The sequence below is a fragment of the Falco peregrinus genome, chromosome 7, assembly GCF_023634155.1.
Source record: "Falco peregrinus isolate bFalPer1 chromosome 7, bFalPer1.pri, whole genome shotgun sequence".
Taxonomy (NCBI): Eukaryota; Metazoa; Chordata; class Aves; order Falconiformes; family Falconidae; genus Falco; species Falco peregrinus.
In genome coordinates this window covers 1,388,090-1,407,493 of record NC_073727.1, presented here as the reverse complement: position 1 = coordinate 1,407,493, position 19,404 = coordinate 1,388,090, and the positions used below count along the sequence as shown (strand labels likewise).

At 37.0% G+C, this 19,404-nt stretch overlaps 1 protein-coding gene across 6 annotated transcripts in view; it reads left to right on the top strand.

The window, feature by feature from the left end:
- The window catches only part of GPCPD1 (glycerophosphocholine phosphodiesterase 1), a 46,735-nt gene that overhangs the window by 13,481 nt on the left and 13,850 nt on the right, over positions 1-19,404 (top strand). For all 6 annotated transcript variants that reach the window (XR_008748054.1, XR_008748053.1, XM_055810070.1 and 3 more), the window contains exons 4-14: positions 341-425; positions 6,795-6,870; positions 8,733-8,774; positions 10,018-10,141; positions 12,284-12,530; positions 13,617-13,779; positions 13,866-13,998; positions 14,233-14,287; positions 16,289-16,381; positions 18,266-18,343; positions 19,127-19,166. Coding sequence is in view for 4 of the 6 variants with exons in the window: in XM_055810070.1 (XP_055666045.1) it covers positions 341-425; positions 6,795-6,870; positions 8,733-8,774; positions 10,018-10,141; positions 12,284-12,530; positions 13,617-13,779; positions 13,866-13,998; positions 14,233-14,287; positions 16,289-16,381; positions 18,266-18,343; positions 19,127-19,166 (1,136 nt within the window). In the remaining 2 variants the exon portion in view is untranslated. The remainder of the gene's footprint in view (positions 1-340; positions 426-6,794; positions 6,871-8,732; positions 8,775-10,017; positions 10,142-12,283; positions 12,531-13,616; positions 13,780-13,865; positions 13,999-14,232; positions 14,288-16,288; positions 16,382-18,265; positions 18,344-19,126; positions 19,167-19,404) is intronic.

Below are 19,404 nucleotides of genomic sequence, written 5' to 3'. Positions count from 1 at the left end.
GTTTCTTAAAATGGTGCCCTGCTTATCACTGTTTGTATGATGCAGGAAAATAGGGCTTGCAGGTTGTATTTATACTCCTGTCAGTGACTTGCTGTGTGAGCTTGAATGAGTCCCGGAATTATTTCATCATGTTTACCCAATCTGTTAAATGAGGTTGAGAATTCTTGCTCCATTACAGAGCACTTCAGACCTGTAGATTAGAAAGTGTAATTTCAGTTTTAAATACCTATTGTGCTTTGTGCATTTTGCTAAGTTACCTTGTAAAAGCTTTTATTGCAGCAATACACTAAATCTTATTTTAGAATATCACTTACTGTTTTGTTATTTCCCTCTCCCGCAGTCAATTATGGAAAGCTACTGTAGAGCTTCTTAGAGGAGTTCCTGTTCGGTACCGGTATTTTAAAGGGTACTTCCTAGAACCTAAGGTATGTACAACCTTTTCTATTTTAAGTTGGCTCATCCCTAGTAAAAAAAATCCCTTACTTGAAGTAAAAAGGATTTTCTGAGTTAAACTTGAGTTATTAGAAATAAATCCCAAATTGCAACAAATGAAACATTCAACTATTTGTGGAAATACAAGCAGTTCACTTCTGGAAAGACATGACTGTGTGCTGTTAACTTTTAATTATTTTTGTTAAATTGTCTTCTCTCTTGTACCAGTGTTAGTGTTTCAAAAATTCCAGTGATAATGAAATGCCTGACGCTATTATAAAACCTATATGATACAGTGAATTCTCATTAGTTATAGTGAGGCTATAACGACTTTGACAGTTACCATTGAACACGGACTTTAGCAGGTCAAGGATCTGTAGCATGGAAGCAAGCAATAGCAGGAGAAAAATGGTTAGTGTGAGCAGGTGTATTTAAAATTGCCTAATCTACAGTTTTTAAAATTACTGCAGATATTTTTTGTGAAGCACGAGAAATATTAACTAGTTTTTGTGCTGCATAATTAACATATGTTAATCTCTTGGAGTGAAAAGGTGAAGCAAGGAATGGGGCATCCCAGTGTTTTCTCTAGGTTTGTATATAGGTATTTGCATGACTTGGGTGGCGGGGGAAAACCCGAGAGACACACAGATGTGTTTTTAGAGGTATTGATGTCAAAGGCGCATGTGAGTTGAATGTATATGGCAGTATACTGGTCTGTAAAAACTGTACTAGGGTAAGCGGGGAGTTCTTCAGACTAGGGATGAGACTGTATCCAGAAAAAAGTTGGACTAAGCTGAGAAAATAAGCAGCTGCTCTTTGACTGTTTTTCTTAAATAGCAAGTAATAATTGTAAGAAACAACCCATTTAATACTATCTTTGCTGTCTTACTGTATTAATAATCCTGTAGCTAACCATTCTGGGATTTAGTTCTTTGAAATAGATATTATGAAGGCCATAGCTAAATGTGCAAAGGAGTTACAGAATCATCTCATCTGTATCTTTTAAATATTTTTAAATATTTTAAATTACTGTCAAGAGCGTGTTAAGTTTTTGTCAGCTGGACTAGCCTTTCTTTCACTGAAAGTATTTGACAGAGTTGTCATCTCAGTGAAGGACGATAACTTCAAATAAAACACAATTCTGTTTTTTCTTTACAGCATGTGAAATAGTTTAATCTGAAACTGATGTTTAAATTGTTATTCTGAGGCAAAAGAAGGGAAGGCTAATAACAGATTTTTTTTTCTGAGGTCAAACTGAAGCCAAAAGTAGATCAGTTCTTACAGCCTAGCAACTCTGATGGGACTCATACTTTTTTTTTTTTTTTTGCAAATGCCCATAAGCTCAAAATGTAATCAGTAGCACACTAGAAAAAGCACACTTAGTGAGAACAGATTGGCAGAAAATGTGCTTATAGACAACAACTTCTGTTTTTAACATTTGAAAAAGTTTACGATATGTATTGGTGAGTGTGTTTTTTTAAGTAGGTGCTCTGTATCGTGCACGCTTTATGTACCGTGTGATGCAGAGTCTGCCAAGGTAAGTATAAATTTTATGGAATACCAGCATATATATAAAGGAGGAAAAAAGAAAACCACCCTACAAAACAAAGTAATGTGAATTACTAGGGTACGTGGTTATCCACTTAGCAGTGTCTAGCCTGTACTTACTAAGTGCCCAGGACTGTATTTCTTGTAACATAAAGTATTTTGAAGAAGAGAAATACAGGTACAGTCTTTTCTCCCTCTTTCTGTAAATTTTTTGAAGAACAATGAAAAAGCAGGTTCCCTTCATTGTGACATGAGTGTAATGCACAGTATAGTGCAAATGAGACAGTATGTGGAGGACTTTTAGCATTAGAAACTCTGATAAGGAAAAGAGACTTCTAAGTTACATTATTCTGAATATTTTTATTTCAGTAATTTTTTTCATTTGGCATTGCATGTGATTAATCTGCTAAATTTGATAGGCTTGTGATATATGATCCCTCAGGCACTGTTAACCTCTTATATCAGCCCGATTTTGTGTCATGGTCTGTAGTAGGATAACTTAAATACATGTGTAGTCTTAAATATATATTGAAGTCTGAATATGTGAATTTGACACCACATAATTGAGTAAATCATTCTGAAGACAGATCCAGCTGAAATTGCTGTGCCTTTCTGTATCAACTGCATCTTTGAAGATGCTGGAGATGGACATGGTGGCAAAGCTGGGAGCGATACATGTTTACACAGAGCAACGATAGTTCTCATCCAAAATATTGCTATAGGCTAGATGTGAAAATAGATACAATAATTCACAATTTGGAAAAAAACAAATAGGAAAGTATTTTTCTCACCTCTCTCTAAACAAAAAAAGTCATCATTTGATCTCTGTTAAAGGATAGTACAATGTCTCAGGGAGTTTGGTTTGTTTGCACTGAAGCATTTTGGTGTTAGCGTGATTGTGGTTATGTAAATAGAGTGGGTTTTTTTTATACTTAATATATTGAAATCCGTAGAATTTTTGTAGGAATACAAATACATGTATATACAAAGGACATTTTACTATAAAATTGGTGCAAGTCTTGGTTCCTGCGTTTCAAGAGCTTTTACTGTGTTTTAAATGTTTTAATGATAATTGAAGAATCATCTTAAGCATTTTAAAAAGAAAAGTAAATACATGCACTTGATGAAATAAGACAGTAATTTAAACTATTTTGCTCAAAGTTTGTTCTTTTCTTAAACATAGTCTAGTATCAGTTACCTTACTGTGAGGATCTTCCCATGTTTTATTCTACATATACCTTCTGTTTGTTTGGGGGAGAATGACAAAAGGTGGGAACCAAAACCCTCTAGTCTGGAATTTAAGTCTTCCGTATCATATTTTTAAGGAGAATGTTTTTGTATGTATTGTTTGCATGATGCATATTTGAAAACCTTAGTAAGGTAAATACATTCTGTTAAGCCATGTTCTGTATTTGTTTTTCCAACAGTAAATAAGCATGCATGTTTAGGGTTATTTCTTTCAAGGGAAGTATGAAATAACTAAGTTATCCATGCATGCAGCAGGACTTTTAAAACTGCATTGGTAAACATTTTTCACTCTTGTGAGAATATTGCTTAATTATAGAGGTTTCAAATTAGACTTAAATTTACTTTTCCAAAATGTCAATAAATCCATTTAGTGCCTGGAAACTTGGGTCTAGACTCAGTAATTTCTTTAATATTGGAATGCCTTAGAAAAGCTTTTGCTAGACTAATAACCCATGGTTAACCTGATAATAAGAAAGGAACACCGCTGCCGTGACTGCGCTGAGATAGCAGATTGTGTGTTAAACTTGATGGAAATACTACAGCTATAAAATCTTTACTTAGCTCAGGGCTTCTTGGCAAGTGACTTGTGTTTGCTGTATTGCCTTACAAAGTTAGTCATGCTGGCTGAATGGCTTTGGTTGATTGGTTTTGTGCTTAATTATTGTCTTTTGCATGGCACAGGAATCCAGAGAGATTTTTGTCAGAAATCCAGCATCAGAAGTTAATTCCAATTAATTTAGCTGTCTCATGTTCTTGAAGTAGATTAATATTCTTGAAACTTACTTTTGAGAAGTACAGTTGAGTAAATGCAGTTAACGTGGTGTTTTTAAGATGATATTTTTGTTTCCTAGTGCCTACTCTGTTATGTTGCCTTGGATCAGGAAGTTTGGAACTGGCCTCCTAAATTATCATTTAAACATCCACGGAAGTGCTTTCATTTTTATGGTTGTACTGAACACCCAAGCACTTCATGCAGATGGTGCATCCAGACTGCTTTGAACCTCTCGAACATTAGGCTACGTAGCCATTTTACCCTTATTTTTAAAAGTGTCTGATGACTACTGGGGGACCTCCCAGCTTCTGACAATGTAAAAGGACTTGATTTTTAAAGGAAATTCTTGAATGTCCTTTAAGAGCTTTAAAATTGCATCATATGTTCAGCTACAAATGAATCAAGCAATGTATTTTTTGATGTATTTGATTAAAAAAATACAGCTTTCTGTGTTAGTGGAGAGGGATCTGTGCCGTGCAGTGCCACTTACTATAATCTCGGTGTACTGCCCACAGGGTTGCTTCACATGAGATTTACAAGTGTGCCCTTTTAAGACTGGCCTAGAAGAGGCTGACTTTTTAGGTAACATTATTACCATCTTATGAATATTGATGACACATAATTTACTTCCACTATGGGCTGATCTGAACTGGGCTGTTGTTCAGATGTGGTCAGTATATGCCACTGAAATTACATCAGTACTTTAACCTCGTTATAACAATGGCTTCTGTTACATGTGATTAAAACATTATTTAAATGAACACAAACACCATCTGAGCAGGGATTGTGAGGGGGCTTGTCAGTCACATCTGTGCTTGTTCTCTGATCCATTGCCCTTTTTTTTTCCAGGTAGCTGTGCTTGGCTCTTAGTGTGGAAAGTGTTGAGGGCTCCAGGGATTACATGCATAATCAGGCCACCATATTCCTTTCAGGGGATGAAATTTTGCTGAATGTATCCAGTGTGGTGTGCTGTTATTGTTAGGATAATGTTACTCAAATTCTCATTCATAATTTTAGAACCTAAAATTAAAATGTGCAGTTACAGTAGTGTAAGACATAAACTGGTATTGGTATTTCAATACGTTAGGGATTTCTACAAAGAAAACCTTGCTTACCTTTTGCAGAAAACAGCTCAATCCGTGTTGGGACGGACTTGCGTTCCCCAGGTTTGCAAAGCTACAGGTTCTATATGTGTTATGGGAGTCACTGTTGGAGAGCTTGCAGGCCTGCGTGGTGCTGGGAAGTGAATGGTAGCCTCCCTGCTGGCAAACGGGGTTCAGCCTCGGAAACTGGGACTGTGACACGCCAGTGTGAGAGAAGGGGGAAGAAACTTCTCATAGTCTGTTTTTCTGGAAGTCCGTAAGAGTGATAATTGTGGCAGCAGTGAGAAGATGGGAGTTAAAGCTGCCCTGAAACAGGGATAAACTGAAATTAATAGTATCATCTTTTTTTATTTACATGCATTCTGTCTTTTAAGTATATGTATTTTATTCTGACACAACTCTTGAGTATAGATGCCCCTGAATTGCTTTTAGCTAAGATTCACAGAGCAAACCCATCTTACTGAGTGGTTTTATTTGGTGTTGGCTGTTAACTCATCCGAAAGCATAGGTGATTAAATGTGTGTGTTTGATGTATTTCAAGAAATCCCATCTGTTGTTAAAGAATTTATTCAGTAAGCTGTAAGTTGATAAAGCTTTATGGTACTGTGTAATTATATTGCCGAGCTTGACACCTGTCTGGATGTCCCTGTTGATGTGAAGTCTGTTTAAACAAGAACCTGAAGTACTGGGACAAATTGGCCTATTGCTTTGGCAATAGTAGCAAGTCTTTTTGGAAACGAGTTACTTGGGTCCAAAACACCAAAATGACAAACTCTGAAGCTATCTGACAGTGGTTCTTCTGACCGATAGTAACAACCATGCAATGTTCAGGGAAACTTCTTAGGGTGACTGAGCTGGGAATCAAGCATATTCTTTCTGTTGTTGGCCAGTGGCTACCTAAAAGCTTTAACCTAGAAAACCATTTCAAACTTCAATCGTTCTCAAAGAAGAGATTGAGTTACTGTTCTGATTATCTGTCTGAATCTTGGCTATGTTTATCAACAAATACAATCTTTTGAGGGACAGTAACTTTTTTTTGTGTGGGTGCAAGAATCTAATTTATCCTGTCCCAAATGGAATAGACTGCCGGAGTTTCACTGCTGGCCAGTTGGATCAAGTATTTATGTTTTAATGAAATGGTAAATAATTTGCTCTTCTGTACCATAACTGAAATAACTGTGTTTTATAGACTTTGAATTAGTTAAGGAAATTTTACAGGAGAACCCACCCCTGCAACTGTTAACTGCATGAGTAGATGCTGAGTGCTATTTGAAATTCGAGATGTGAGATATGTTTTTTTGTAAGTTGTTGCTGTAGTATCTTAAAAAAGCAAGCACTCTTAATGAGTTCAGAGACACTGTTTTTCTGTATCAGAATGAAACTGAAGTAGTCCAGTGGAGTAGCTGTAAGCAGTAAAGGTTTAATAATTCCATGTAACTTCTCCACCCTGTCACAAGTTTTGTCATATGTATGCCTGATGCATCAGATGGCGTCGTCAGCAGTTGTAGGGGTAACGAACGAGCCTGATCTGTTTTCTTTCTCTTTCACGCTCTCTCTCTGTCCCACTCTGTTTCTTCTTTTTCTTTCTTAAACCTGTAATTTTAGTTCACAACCATCCCAAACAGCTTCATGGGTAGAAAATCAGATATAACAAAAGAAATTATTGCAGACATTTAACTTTTAAATTACAGACTATCGATGGTCCCTGCGAAGTCATAGTTCACACGTGGGAGACTCATCTACAACCACGATCAATTACCCCTTTAGGTATGGGCATCAACTGCATCTGTTTGAGGCATATGCATAAGATTGCTAATATGCTGCACATTGGTGTAGAGGGATTGATAACTATAGTTTTAAAATACTTAAATTTATTGTGTTGGAGGTATAAACTTTTTCTTTGCACAACATGGGCCTTACTCTCAAAATATATGTATATATAAATAAGTGGCTTAAAAATGGAGTGGATGTTAAATTCTTTGCTGCTATCCTTAAGATTGTGGGTTGGTTTTTTTATTAATTTGGAATTGTAATAATTTTCTGTAAGTTTAATTCTTTGAGACTAAGGATCCATATTATTTTTTTAGAGAAAATGTGGGGAGGGGGAGGGTGTGAAGTCACTGCTGTTTTTATTTAACTAATATTTCATGCAAAAAATTTTAATTAGGCTTCTTTGAGTAAATGGATTAACGTAGATAGAAACACGAATGGTCTTATTTACCTGGCAATTTAGCAGAAACCTACTTTGCTGAGGGAGAAGGTGGCATGCAGACTTGCATACAAGTTCCTAATGCTTTTTTGAACAGGGAAAAGTTTGTTTTTTAAGAGTGAGTGAAATAACCTTTGAATGTAGCTTGCAATTTAGATCTCTCATGCTGCTATGGTATGGCATGTTTTATGCGCTGTCTTTTCTAGGATATGAAAAATGTTATTTCCTCCACACTTAGGAATTCACATCTATTAAATACCTTCTGATGCACTGAAAAGATGTCTTTTAGAAACAAGCTGGTATTAAAGAGACTGTTAATCACAAATAGTTCTGTGATCATGGTGTCGTCCCATCCCCCTGTGTCCCCCCCACTCCTTTTTTTTTTTTTTTTTCTCCTTTTTTTTTTTTTTTTTTTTTCAATTGAATTAGTTGTGTTTCTGTTGCTGTAACAAGATTGTTTCTGTATTTGTCAGTAACTGGTTAGGGAAGCAGCCTAACTTCTGTTAGGGTCTAGACTTCATCTCTAAATTTGGATAACTTCGTTCCAGTTAGGATTTTTTTTTTTTTTTTTTCTTCTTCAAGTAATACTCAACCCTTCATAAGCAGTCTTTAAGAAAATGCAGCAAAACCAGGATGTTAGTGCTTGGTCATTATGATCCTAAATTGTTGCCTGAGGTTAATAATCATGGGCCTGCCCTCAATTTTTATTCTTAGAAAAAAAATAATAGGATTAATGGCTGTAGACACAAAATTTTGTTAAGATTTATGTTTTGAGAAATATTTAGTGTGCTTGGACTACTGCAATTCTGTTAATGCTGTGAATTTACTTAGTGCCTTAAGATTTCAGATATTAAGACTTTGGAGAGGGTAAGGATAAATCTAAGTGTGAAATGAGTGTTTTGGGTATTTCATCCTAGGTTGATTTCTGTCACGTGGGCAGAATAAGCATTTTAATTGTGACTAATTTGATTTAGAAGCTTTACCTATAAATGTGCAGGAGGGCAGCTTTCTTGTATGTTTGCAAGAAACTTTATAATGTCTTTGACACTAATAAGAAAAGCATCTTAGATCCCAGTAGGATTTAAATATTATAAGCAAAATACTGCATCAAACTAGGAAATTATGCAACCTTCTTGCTTTTCTCAGTTCAGATTACTTTAGGTAAAACATCTTACGGCATTTTGTGTGTTGTTTGGTCTGTCTTGCAGAAACTAAGAAAAAGCATAAATGGGGAAAAAGCTTTATAGAAGGTTGCAATAAACATGCTTATTCTTTGTTTGTTTCAGTTTTCCTACTTTTTTTTAGATACACTTTTTAGAAGTGAAGTGGAAAAGTAGAATTAATTTAACTTGGCAATGATTCTTTATAATGTGAATACTAATTAGTTTCTTTCATTCTTTTCCCCTCCTTCTGGTTCTAGAAAATGAAATTACTATTGACGATGGATACTTTGGAATCCGTAGTAAGTGAGATATATTGACCTTTACTCTTTACCACATATTTAATTTTAACAAGATAAAGCATTGTAGTTGAAAAATATTTGAAATACTAAGTTTTGACAGGAATTGCCGCTAAGTGATTGTTTTCTCTGCTTATATGTTTGGGGATTTTTTGTATCCAGCATTGTGAATTCACGCTTAAGCTATAATCCCATCTAATATTAATAAGAGACTGCTAGGAAGAGTTGAAATATTCTAAGAGTGCTGGTGTTAAAGGTTGAAATTTGTGAGCTTTAGGTCATGAACATGTTTTTTTGGAAATACGGAATAGATTTAACTTTCTTCTAAAGCTTTGCCTTTGAAAAAACTCTTTGTCTCTAGAAAAATATTATCACTTACCCTAAATGTATACAACCTTCCTCTTCAGTCAGATGCATGACTGTCAAAACCTCTCATAAGCTCAACCCTCATGTTCTCGTGTGTGCATGTGTCTCACTTTTGGCAGTTCTATCCCACCTCTCGCTTAACGCTCAATCCTGTGGCACCCAAGGTAACTCTTTGGCATGTCTCATGTCTTAAAGCTTTTCCATGTTTCTTTGTATCCTCGTTGAATGATGAGTTTGTCTAGGAATTCTTCAAAACTGCGGGGTCTGCTTCAGCACCTGGTCTGACAGCTTGTGCTTTCCAGCCATTCTGCTTGTAGGCTCTCCTTGTCGTGATGGTGAGGTTGAGGATTTTCCTCTGTCCTGTCCTGCAGACTTACACTGCTTTACTGGCATTGACTATGATGAGCTAATTCAACACCTGTATTTCAATAGAAACAGGGAATCTCCAGTTGTGTATGGATCTTCAGAGCTTCTGTCAGTGGTATTCCATGCATTGAGAGATCCCGGGACAAGGGAATGTTATATCTGCCTTTGGAGACTTAAGTTAGTCCTTGATACCACAAATTAACACTGGAATACTTCGTGCTGTCCTGCAGACAGGTCATGTGTGAAGGATCATTGTTCCTACTTAATCCCCTTTTAAAAGCCAGCAAACAACTGCAGTATCTGTTGTCTGTTCTGGGTAGTTGGGAAAAGACAGGTGAAAGGATGTGCTCGGCAGTTCCTCTGGATGTGCTATTGAATAAGGCTGGTGATAAGAGGATTGTCTGGAAGATGGTGTCAGAGGAACTGTATTTATATTTTTGTATATTAAAATATCTAGATCTCCCTGAAATAAGTTGTTACAAGTGTCTTTTACTTTTTGTTTGATTTTTATTAGATGGTATTGAAACTGTGGATGCTGGGTGGCTGACGTGTCAAACAGAAATAAGATTGCGTCTACATTATTCTGAGAAACCACCTGTAGTGATATCTAAGAAGAAATTTAAAACATCAAGGTTCAGGTAAGAACCTGCTCATCTTAGTGCGCAATTTATCTTGTGTTAATTGTCAATACTAGTGATTCTTTTTTTCCTTAATTAATATAGCCTTTAAATTAATATTGGGTTGCTAATAGGCATGTACTATCAGGCCAATTTCCAAGTATTTAAGCACTTTGTAAAAATATGATGATAACATTAAATCGGTGGCGTGTTTCAGTTGCCTCATTTCATTGTTAATGTAGTGTCAGAAGTTTCTCCTGTTTTAACAAAGGAAGACAGACAGTCAAACAAAACTATTCTAGCTTTGCTGCTGATTTAATGCTTTTCAGCTTTTGCATTTCTAATAGTTATTAAGCTATTGAATGTGTATAAATCAGATGTGATACCACAAGTTAAGCAGTAGGTAACAGGTGTCTTTCACAAATACTTATTACATACCTGCCTTGGTGTTTCCTGTTTCTTGGCTGGAACTGTAGTGTTCTGAAGTAGTTTTATGCTGTTACTTTCAGAGTTTTCTTCTTTGTTCTTAACTTCTTGGAAAGAGCAGAATGGAAACGGAAGTTGGGGGAAAGGGAGAAGGCTTCCAGGTTTTTTGTTGCTTACTACTTTTTCTCCTTACCAAAGTAAACAGCCCTCTCCATTTAATATATGGTTAACTCTCCACTGCATTACAGATTTCTAGTCAACGTAGATGGTGGAGAGAACAGCATTCTCTAATCCCTTCTGTTGCTGTTTAGATCAGTTTGTTTTTATCTGCAGAGGTGTCTCAGAAAGCAGGCATTATTATAAGTATACAGTTGACTGACAGAAGCAGGTACCTTAGTCCTGATGTTTTGAGGACTGCGCTATTGCCCTGAGTGTTTGATCTCCTTCCCCCCCTTGAGTTTCTGGGATCTGGAGCTTGCTCTCTCTGTGATTTACAGATCACTTGGTTAACCTGGGAGTTGCTAATGTATTTTGATGGTCTGACACTTGTTGTTGTCCCCCAACCCCCCCCCCCCCCCCCCCCCCCCCAAAAGTTCCAACTCTTCTGATGAGGGGAAAGTTGATTTAATACAACATTCTTCAGTCAAAGTTAATACTTATGTCCTGTTCTCTATTCATTGTGTGTTATAGTAGGTAGAGAGAGAGCAATTTCTGAAGCTTCATCCTTGTCTAAATTAGATGGTTGAAATCAAAACTTGTTAAGCTGGTTGCATTCACTAGATAAGATACTGTTTTACTGTGTTCCACTTGCTGCGTAAAAAAACTAGATCTGCCCAGGTAGTTTCTGTAACTGTCACTTGCTATGACACTGTCAAGTTTGTGGAGCATCTGTGTTGTAACTTTTTTATGAGGGTATTAAGAATGTGGACTTGGTGTAAAGAATTTTTATGACTGTAATTGTTTGAGGTACAGATTCAGTTTTACTAGTGAATTGGCATCTAACTAAATAACTCTATCCCATCTGCTGCTTAGATAATTCAGAAAGGGATTTGGATTACTCGTATATGCTTCCATCACACATGGCATAATGAATTCTGTGTGGAAGGTTTGCTCTGTATAATAACAATGAATTCTGAGTCTTATTGAGAGGCTTATTCCTCTCAGTCCAGGATTTTTCAGAAACTGCATTCAGTTTACTTTTAAATGATCATTTAGGGTTTCTCAAGGGACTTACTAATTACTTCAGACTATCTTATTTATGCCTAATAGAATACATTCATCTGCCTAATCGGTGTTCAGAGAGACTTCAAGTTGTGTGTGTGCATTTACCAGCAGCCAGCCTTGGCGATTACTGCTATTTTCAGCGTTTTTTCATTAGCCTTTTGGCATTATGGGTGTCAGTCTGTGGAGAAAGGCTGGCTGTGTGGCAGACCAAAACGTTGCTTTGCTGGAGTGCTGCTTCTCAGACCACTAGTACAATTTTCACATTTACCCAAGTTCCAGTTTTAGAAGTGACTTGAGCACTTGAATCTGACCAAAATAAGATTTAGACAGCAGCTGCAAGCTCTTGACTCCTGTGAGGGCCCACTGCACACAATGCTGTCCTGTCGATGGTGGTGGTGGTGAGAAGAATTCTTGTGTTGTATGAGCTTGTGCTCAAGCTTCTTTCTAATTCTTCAGGGTTTCCAAAGACACTGCTGTGACTTAACCATTTGTTTTGTGTTTCTGGTTGAGTAGAGTAAAATTGACTCTAGAAGGCCTAGAGGAAGATGAGGATGATGAAGAAGGCCAAGAGAAAACATCCCCTACTGTCCCTCAGAAAATGGCAAACACTGTGGAGTTCTCCTTAATAAGTAACAACGAATATAAATGTCGACACTCTCAGCCAGACTGTGGTTATGCTTTGCAGCCAGATCGATGGATAGAATACACAATACAAACCATGGAGCCTGATAACTTGGAATTAATCTTTGATTTTTTTGAGGTATGTCTCTTCACCCTGAAGAAGCAACTCCTGTCTGCCTTTGGGAGCTAGTCAATTACCGTGAAGATTTCACTGTTCGGATAGTGCTATTGCCTGATATTCTTGATCTTTTGGACTTGCAAAAACAAGTTACGAGACCATTGGCTACCACCCCATTTTGCAGAAAGGTTTTATGAGTCTTCTCGATATGGCACAAAGTTTTGCAGTTTCTACCTATTTAGAAGTTAGTGCAAATTAGACACAAACCTTAGTGTGCAGTACTGCATGCAGTTAGGTTAGGTTGGCTTTGATTTTTATCTTTTACCAGAACAAAGGTTTGCTTATCCTTCTTGAACCTGAACAATGTGTATATGAACTAGTTACATTACAATTATTTGATCTTAATTTTAAAATTGGAAACAGAATAGATTTCTCTGAATTGACTAGTACAAATTAAAACTGGATATTTGTGAATTCTCACTACTACATATGTTATTTTGCACTCTATTTAATTTCCCTGGAAGATCTTTAAAAAAAAACTTGGAATATTAAGAAAACAGCTTTTGTCTCTTCATACTGTTTACGCAGAAGAAAGTTGTAAGCATTCTCTCTTTGGACTAAAAATACCCTTAAAATCATTTACACTCATAATCGTAGAGCGGCTACATGGTTTCTGAACTTGACTATGGTTAAGTGCACATTCTGCATGTTAGTGGCCCTCCTCCTTCCCTGCAGAAAAATACAAAGTTATTTGAAGCATATGTATTATTCCAATTCATCTTGGTTCTAATCACAACTTGAGTTTTTTAGAATACAGACTGTTTCATGCATACAATTTTCATCTGAAAAGCTAAGAGTTTTCAAAGGCAAATGTACATGAGTTTTGTCGATTTCCATTAAGAATTTCATATTCCTGGTAGTAAACTGCCACACGCTGTTACATTAAACAATTTTTAGCCTGAAATTAGTGTTTTCTGTAGCACACAAGAAACTTCTGTTACATCAGTGCCTGTATGTATCTTCCTGAGGAGCAAGAAAGAGTTTGTTTAGAATTCTCACCTACATGTAACAGTAGGTGTTTTGGTTTTTTGTTTGTTTTGTTTTTAGGAAGATTTAGGTGAAAAAGTAGTACAAGGCGATGTGCTCCCAGGTCATGTAGGTTCTGCCTGCCTCCTGTCATCCACAATTGCAGAACTCGGAAAGAGTGCTGGAATTCTTACACTTGCTATTATGAGCAGAAATCCAAGGAAGACAATTGGAAAAGTTAGAGGTACAGTTGATGCAAAAAGATGTAGCTAATTTTACTCAGTCATCCATTATCTGTTGACATATGAAGCACTGGTATTTTTCTTGTAGTGGACTACATAATTATTAAGCCGATCCAGGGATACACTTGTGATATGAAGGCTTCATACGCAAAATATTGGAAACCAAGAACAACTCTAGATGTTGGACACAGGGGAGCAGGAAATTCTACAACAACAGCTAAGTAAGTTGATTTACATTTTAATCCAGGGAGGAGGGGATTATGTTTAGTTTCACTGACATCAATTGAGGAAATGGGCAGTTTAAAATAAAAAGCTACAACCCATGATTAAGTCACTTCGATATCAAATGTGGGTGTTCTTTAAAATAAAGACTTGTGATTTGTATTTCTCTTGTTTCAGTGGACTTTTGTGCTATGCTGCATCTAACAAAACATTTTTCTTTGCTGTTATTTCAGACTTGCTAAAGTTCAAGAGAATACTATTGCCTCTCTGAGGAATGCTGCTAGTCATGTATGTATGCACATTTGCACGCATATAGTACTTGTATAGTTAAAACTATCTTGGCTTGTATGCTTAGTTTCCATGATTTAATACAACAAATGGTAATTGCACTGGTATGAAATTGCATCAAATCACTGTGGAGATTCCCTGAGAGAGAGGAAGGGAAGTAACAGTTAGATTAGGCTGTCATTCTTGAGTTCCTTAAAGAAAATCAAAACTTCCATCTAATATGTTCTGATGGTGGTCTAATACAGAGAAAATCTTAATCTCAACCCTGCAGAGACATAGGGGTGGAAGAATTTCAAACAGATGAATAAAATCTTGGCTCTGTTAGAGTCGGTCAGCATTCTCTGAGGTGGCTCAGGGACTGCTGAGTACCTAGAGTTGGTGTCCAAAAATGAGACTTGGATGCCAAGCTGGTAGAATAAAACAATCCTTTGCTTCAGTGCTTGTTGCGATGGAGACTTGGAATCCTAAGATGAGACTTTCAACTTGGGAGATACTGGCTTCAAGTGCTTAAATTCCATGATTGAGGCGGTCAATTTTATTCCTTCCCATAATCTTAGTCACTGAAGTGATCTGTGGTAAGATTGATCTAGACAATCCAGTGACATCCTGCAGCGGAGTAGCTGGACTCAGAAGCACATTCAGAGGTTCCTTGCCTAGCTTCTCTTCTCGCAGTGAAGAGCTGTGGTTACAGCTTTACACATAAAGATGCTGTTATGAGATCACCTGCTGCTTAAGTTGTAGGGTTCCTAAGGCTTTGCAGGTACATCTTCAGTAATGCAGATTCTTACCAAACATCTTTTGAAGTTGTTAAAGGGATGGGACCAGAATCTGGAGTATTATGCTTATTGGCTTCTGATTCTGGAGTGCTGTACTCCCCATGAGTCAGAGCTGAAAGCTTTGTCTGGTTTGGGAGTAAGTGTAATTTGAACACAGTGTCTGGAACATGTACTGACTGCAGAGGAAAAGAAAACAGCTACTACATTATCCTTGTGATAGTTCTTAATTCCTGGGTGGATGCTGCAGGTGTATAGATAGCTTTTAAAAGGACCATCAGAAGTATACATTGTGGCAGAAATACACTATGAAAGTTGTCAGCAGTATCACCAGAAGAGTACTTTCAACTATTTGCAGATTGAAAAGGCTGAAAGCTACCACTCTAAAATATTTCTGCTGAGAAGAGGGCTGAAAAAAGCCTGCCCTGTTTTCTTTTTCTACTGATTGAAAAAAGACTGGGCAAGTCAGGATGATAATTTGATGTATGGTATTCTTGGAGGACTTTCAAAGGCATGATTTACAGACATTAAAAAAAAAAAAAAGGCTTTGTGTGTTTCTTTATCTCTTTCTTTCTGGCCCTCCCTCTTTTCAGAAAGATTGTGCTTGGAACTCGTTATTCCTTTATTCCTTTTAAGCTTATCAGAAATATCTTTATTCCTTTTAAGCTTAACAGAAAACAACATACAGTTGAAAAGGGCAGGAGAGTACCAGATGCAGCTGCTTCTGCTCTTGCACATGTTATAACACACTACTACTGTGTTATCCACTAGTGACTCCAGAAGCTCCTCGGTCTATGGAGTGCCTTGCTAAAGCTTTGCCAGTTTGTAGTGATCCCATGTCTCTTGGTGGGGAGGGGGGGGGAGAGGGAGGAAGGGCACTGCAAAGGTATCTGTTTGAAAACATTGTCTTAGTCTTTCTCTGAAATCAAGTTTGCAGTGCTTGAATGTTACTAGAAGGTTTACAAGATTAAGATACCTATATCTATATATCTCAGAACCGCATTATGGTAATTAAAATACTTTCCCCTAAGATTTCCACCCCCCCCACCCCCACCCCATTTGTAATCCATTGTGGAGTATGATTTAACTGATAATAGCCAGCTGCATTCAACTTGGTTGATGTCCAGGACCTGTGAATACTTGACAACTTATCTGCGGTTCAGTAGTCCTTGTGCATAAAGAGTCAATGGATTTTGTTTTGTTCTGTGTGTTTTTTAATTTTCTGTAGGGAGCAGCATATGTGGAATTTGATGTGCATCTTTCTAAAGATCATGTGCCTATTGTCTACCATGATCTCACATGTTGCATGGCCATGAAAAAGGTAAAGATTAAGATACCTGTATTTTATCTTTAAATGTGACCATTGCAGAAACTAAAATACCAAGTGCTCGTAGAAATAATTCTGGAGAATCAAGGGATGGAATGGGACTAAATATGCAGCATTACTGTGTGCATAAGTAGAGAAGTTGAGCTTTTCTTTTGATGTTGTAGCAACAGCATTTCAGATGCACAGTTTGAGACTTCAAGTTTACATTGTAGTTATTTTTATACCATTTTTTAAATTTATGGTTTGGAAGAAAAAATTAGACAACTCCACTGATTCACTAGCACCGCTGGGACTCAGACTGTCAGAGTGAGAACTTCTGCTTGTTTCTTTTTTGAGGGGTTAGCATGATTTTCAGCATGACTTCTCACCCCTGCTGATACTTAAATGTGTACTTCTCTTAGGCAGTTACGTACTAATAAAAGTTTTTAGGTTAAATAAACCTTATTTGGTCTCCCAGTAGTGGCCAGTAGATGGAAAGCAGAAAAGTGGAAGAAACAAGGATTTCCTTCGTTTATGGAGTTTGATTAGTCATAAGTGGCTTGGCTTCCACTAGTTTTTCTAGTGGAAAATCCTTTTTCACTACAGCATTTTGCTCAGTGTTGTAACAGTGAAGTGAGCAATATACTTCAGCCTCGCTTACTGTCCCAACAAGATAAGAGGAACTGCTTTTGGATTGCTTGGTGGAACAGAAGGAAAGGAGTTAAGACAGAGGTTGTATGAGCAGGAAAATAGCTCTTGAAAGCAAGTTTCTTGTTCCTTTCCTTGCTTACCTCATGAGGTTGCAGTTGTTCATTCTTTTTCAACCAAAACCTCTTTTCTGCTGTTTTTGTAAGTCAAGAGTAAAGTGACATAAGCAGCAGTGAACAGTACTGGTACTCGTGCATAGAGATAAGTGTTCCTTGAAGGGCGCTCTGAACGGTCTGTCACAACACCTTTTAAATACTGAGAGTTTATGAAGCATAATAATTGAGTGTTTCTCATAAAGTGCCATTACACTCCTTAATAATGAGACAGCCACAGGCAGAAGGAAAACACTTTGGTGCTTTCCTGCCTGGTCTGTTGCATGCTCTCCACTGAGGCTGCGATACTTGCATTGAGCAGCAGTTGCAAAGAGGTTGGACTCTGTTCTGTTCTAGTTTTCTTCCTTTCTGGTCTGGCAGTGAAAACAAAGATATCTTGCAGTCTGCTCTACCTAAGTCTAAGTTCTCTCTTTCTTCTTGGCACTAAGCCTGCGTTGTTAAACTCTCATCTACTGCGATACTGCAATTTATAAGAAGTATGGACAGTTGTAGAAATGGAACTTCAACTAAGGCAAATATATGTTCAGTGTATATTGAACCAGTATTGTCTTGTTGAGTAAAAATTTCTTTATAGTGAAGAGGGGGAGTGAAAAATGGATTAAAAGAATTTTTTTTATCTTTGTTTTGGGGGCAGGGTGTGTGTGTCTGTTTTACCAGGACATTTGTCTTTTTTTTACTCATTTCTGGGACATTGAGTAGACCATACTGAACTGAACTGCCTTAGAGTATTTTTTGATACATTTCTTTACTGGCAAACTTTTTTCCTGAATACATTAACTTGTCAAGTTTTTGCAGAATAAATGTGCTAACCTTTTCTGAAGAAAGAACATTGAAGCCTCTGACTTGCACGAAAGACCAAATCCTGTTTTCTCAAATTGACAGCTGTTTTATGCTTCTGCGTGCCTGTGTTGTCTCCTGAAAAGTGATCATCTTGCTTACAAATGATATCTTGTATTATAATATATCTTTATCGATAAAAGAGAAAATATCAGTTGCCTTTAATGCTACCATATCAAAAGCATGTAGGCTTTTCTCTAGTTTTCAGTGGTGCTTAATTATGTATTCTTTGTCTTCGAAGAAACTGGATACGGAGCCTTTGGAACTGTTTGAGATTGCAGTCAAAGAACTCACATTTGATCAGCTGCAGTTATTGAAGGTATTGCTACTTTGGCTAGTGTGTTATGCTGTGTGTATAAAGCTTAGATTTTTTAGAGTAACTATAGATAGTTTGGGAGAGCACAAGCTTTAAAAATTGTACAAGTAGAACAAGTAGCTAATTCCTGGAATAGTACTTCTGCACCATCATTACAACTTGAATAAATTTCATTATTTATATCTTCTAGAAGGGTGGTCTGACAGGTGGGGTCAGGGAATGAGACTGGGCCACTGAAGACCCAGCTGAGATTCGTGTCCTCAGTAAGGAAGCACCTGGCTGGTCCAAGAACTATGTTTCTTTTAACTTAAAATCACTTGCTTTCCTCCTTTTTTTTGGAGAGAGAATTTGAATGGAGTGAGGGAGTTAGAATCAGGCCAGGCGTAGGGCCAATCTCAGTATATAACTACATTATAAAACCTGTGCCTGCGCTTGATTGGAAACAAGGAGTCTTAACATTTGACAAAGAAAGATTTAATGTTCAGACTTCTTAACATCTTAATGTTAAATTATATTCCGTGTGTTTCTACTATTGAACACATTTTCTGTGCTTTCAGTAAGAATATTTTCAGTTTGTTTTTGAGCTTTCATTGCAATCTTTGTTTGAAGTTTGAAAGAAAATTGTGTTGTGTACTAGGATTTCCTTTATTCTTTTACAGATCACTAAAAATATGTCTGTAATGGACTTTTAAAACCAATTTATAAGGAAAATTAGTTGCATTTTACATGTAGTAAGATCTTTATGGGTGGAGTACTAGTTAATATTATTGTTTTTATGCTCTTTAGCTGGCTCACGTGACTGCCCTGAAGGTAAAAGACCACAATGGTATGTACTAGTTTGCAGGAGTCTTGAGATTTATTTATTACTGTGTAAATACAGATTCTGTGATTGCAGTCATTTGTTCTAATGACATTTGGTTTCTTCCTGAACATTTCTAAATGCTTATGTAGTTACTTCAATCTTGTGCATGCTGTAGAGTTCTTTGCTGTGGCAAGTAAATACCTGGACAGAAGTTACTCCCTTGGGAAGATGAGGCAGGAGGGTAGAAGTTTAATATATAGAT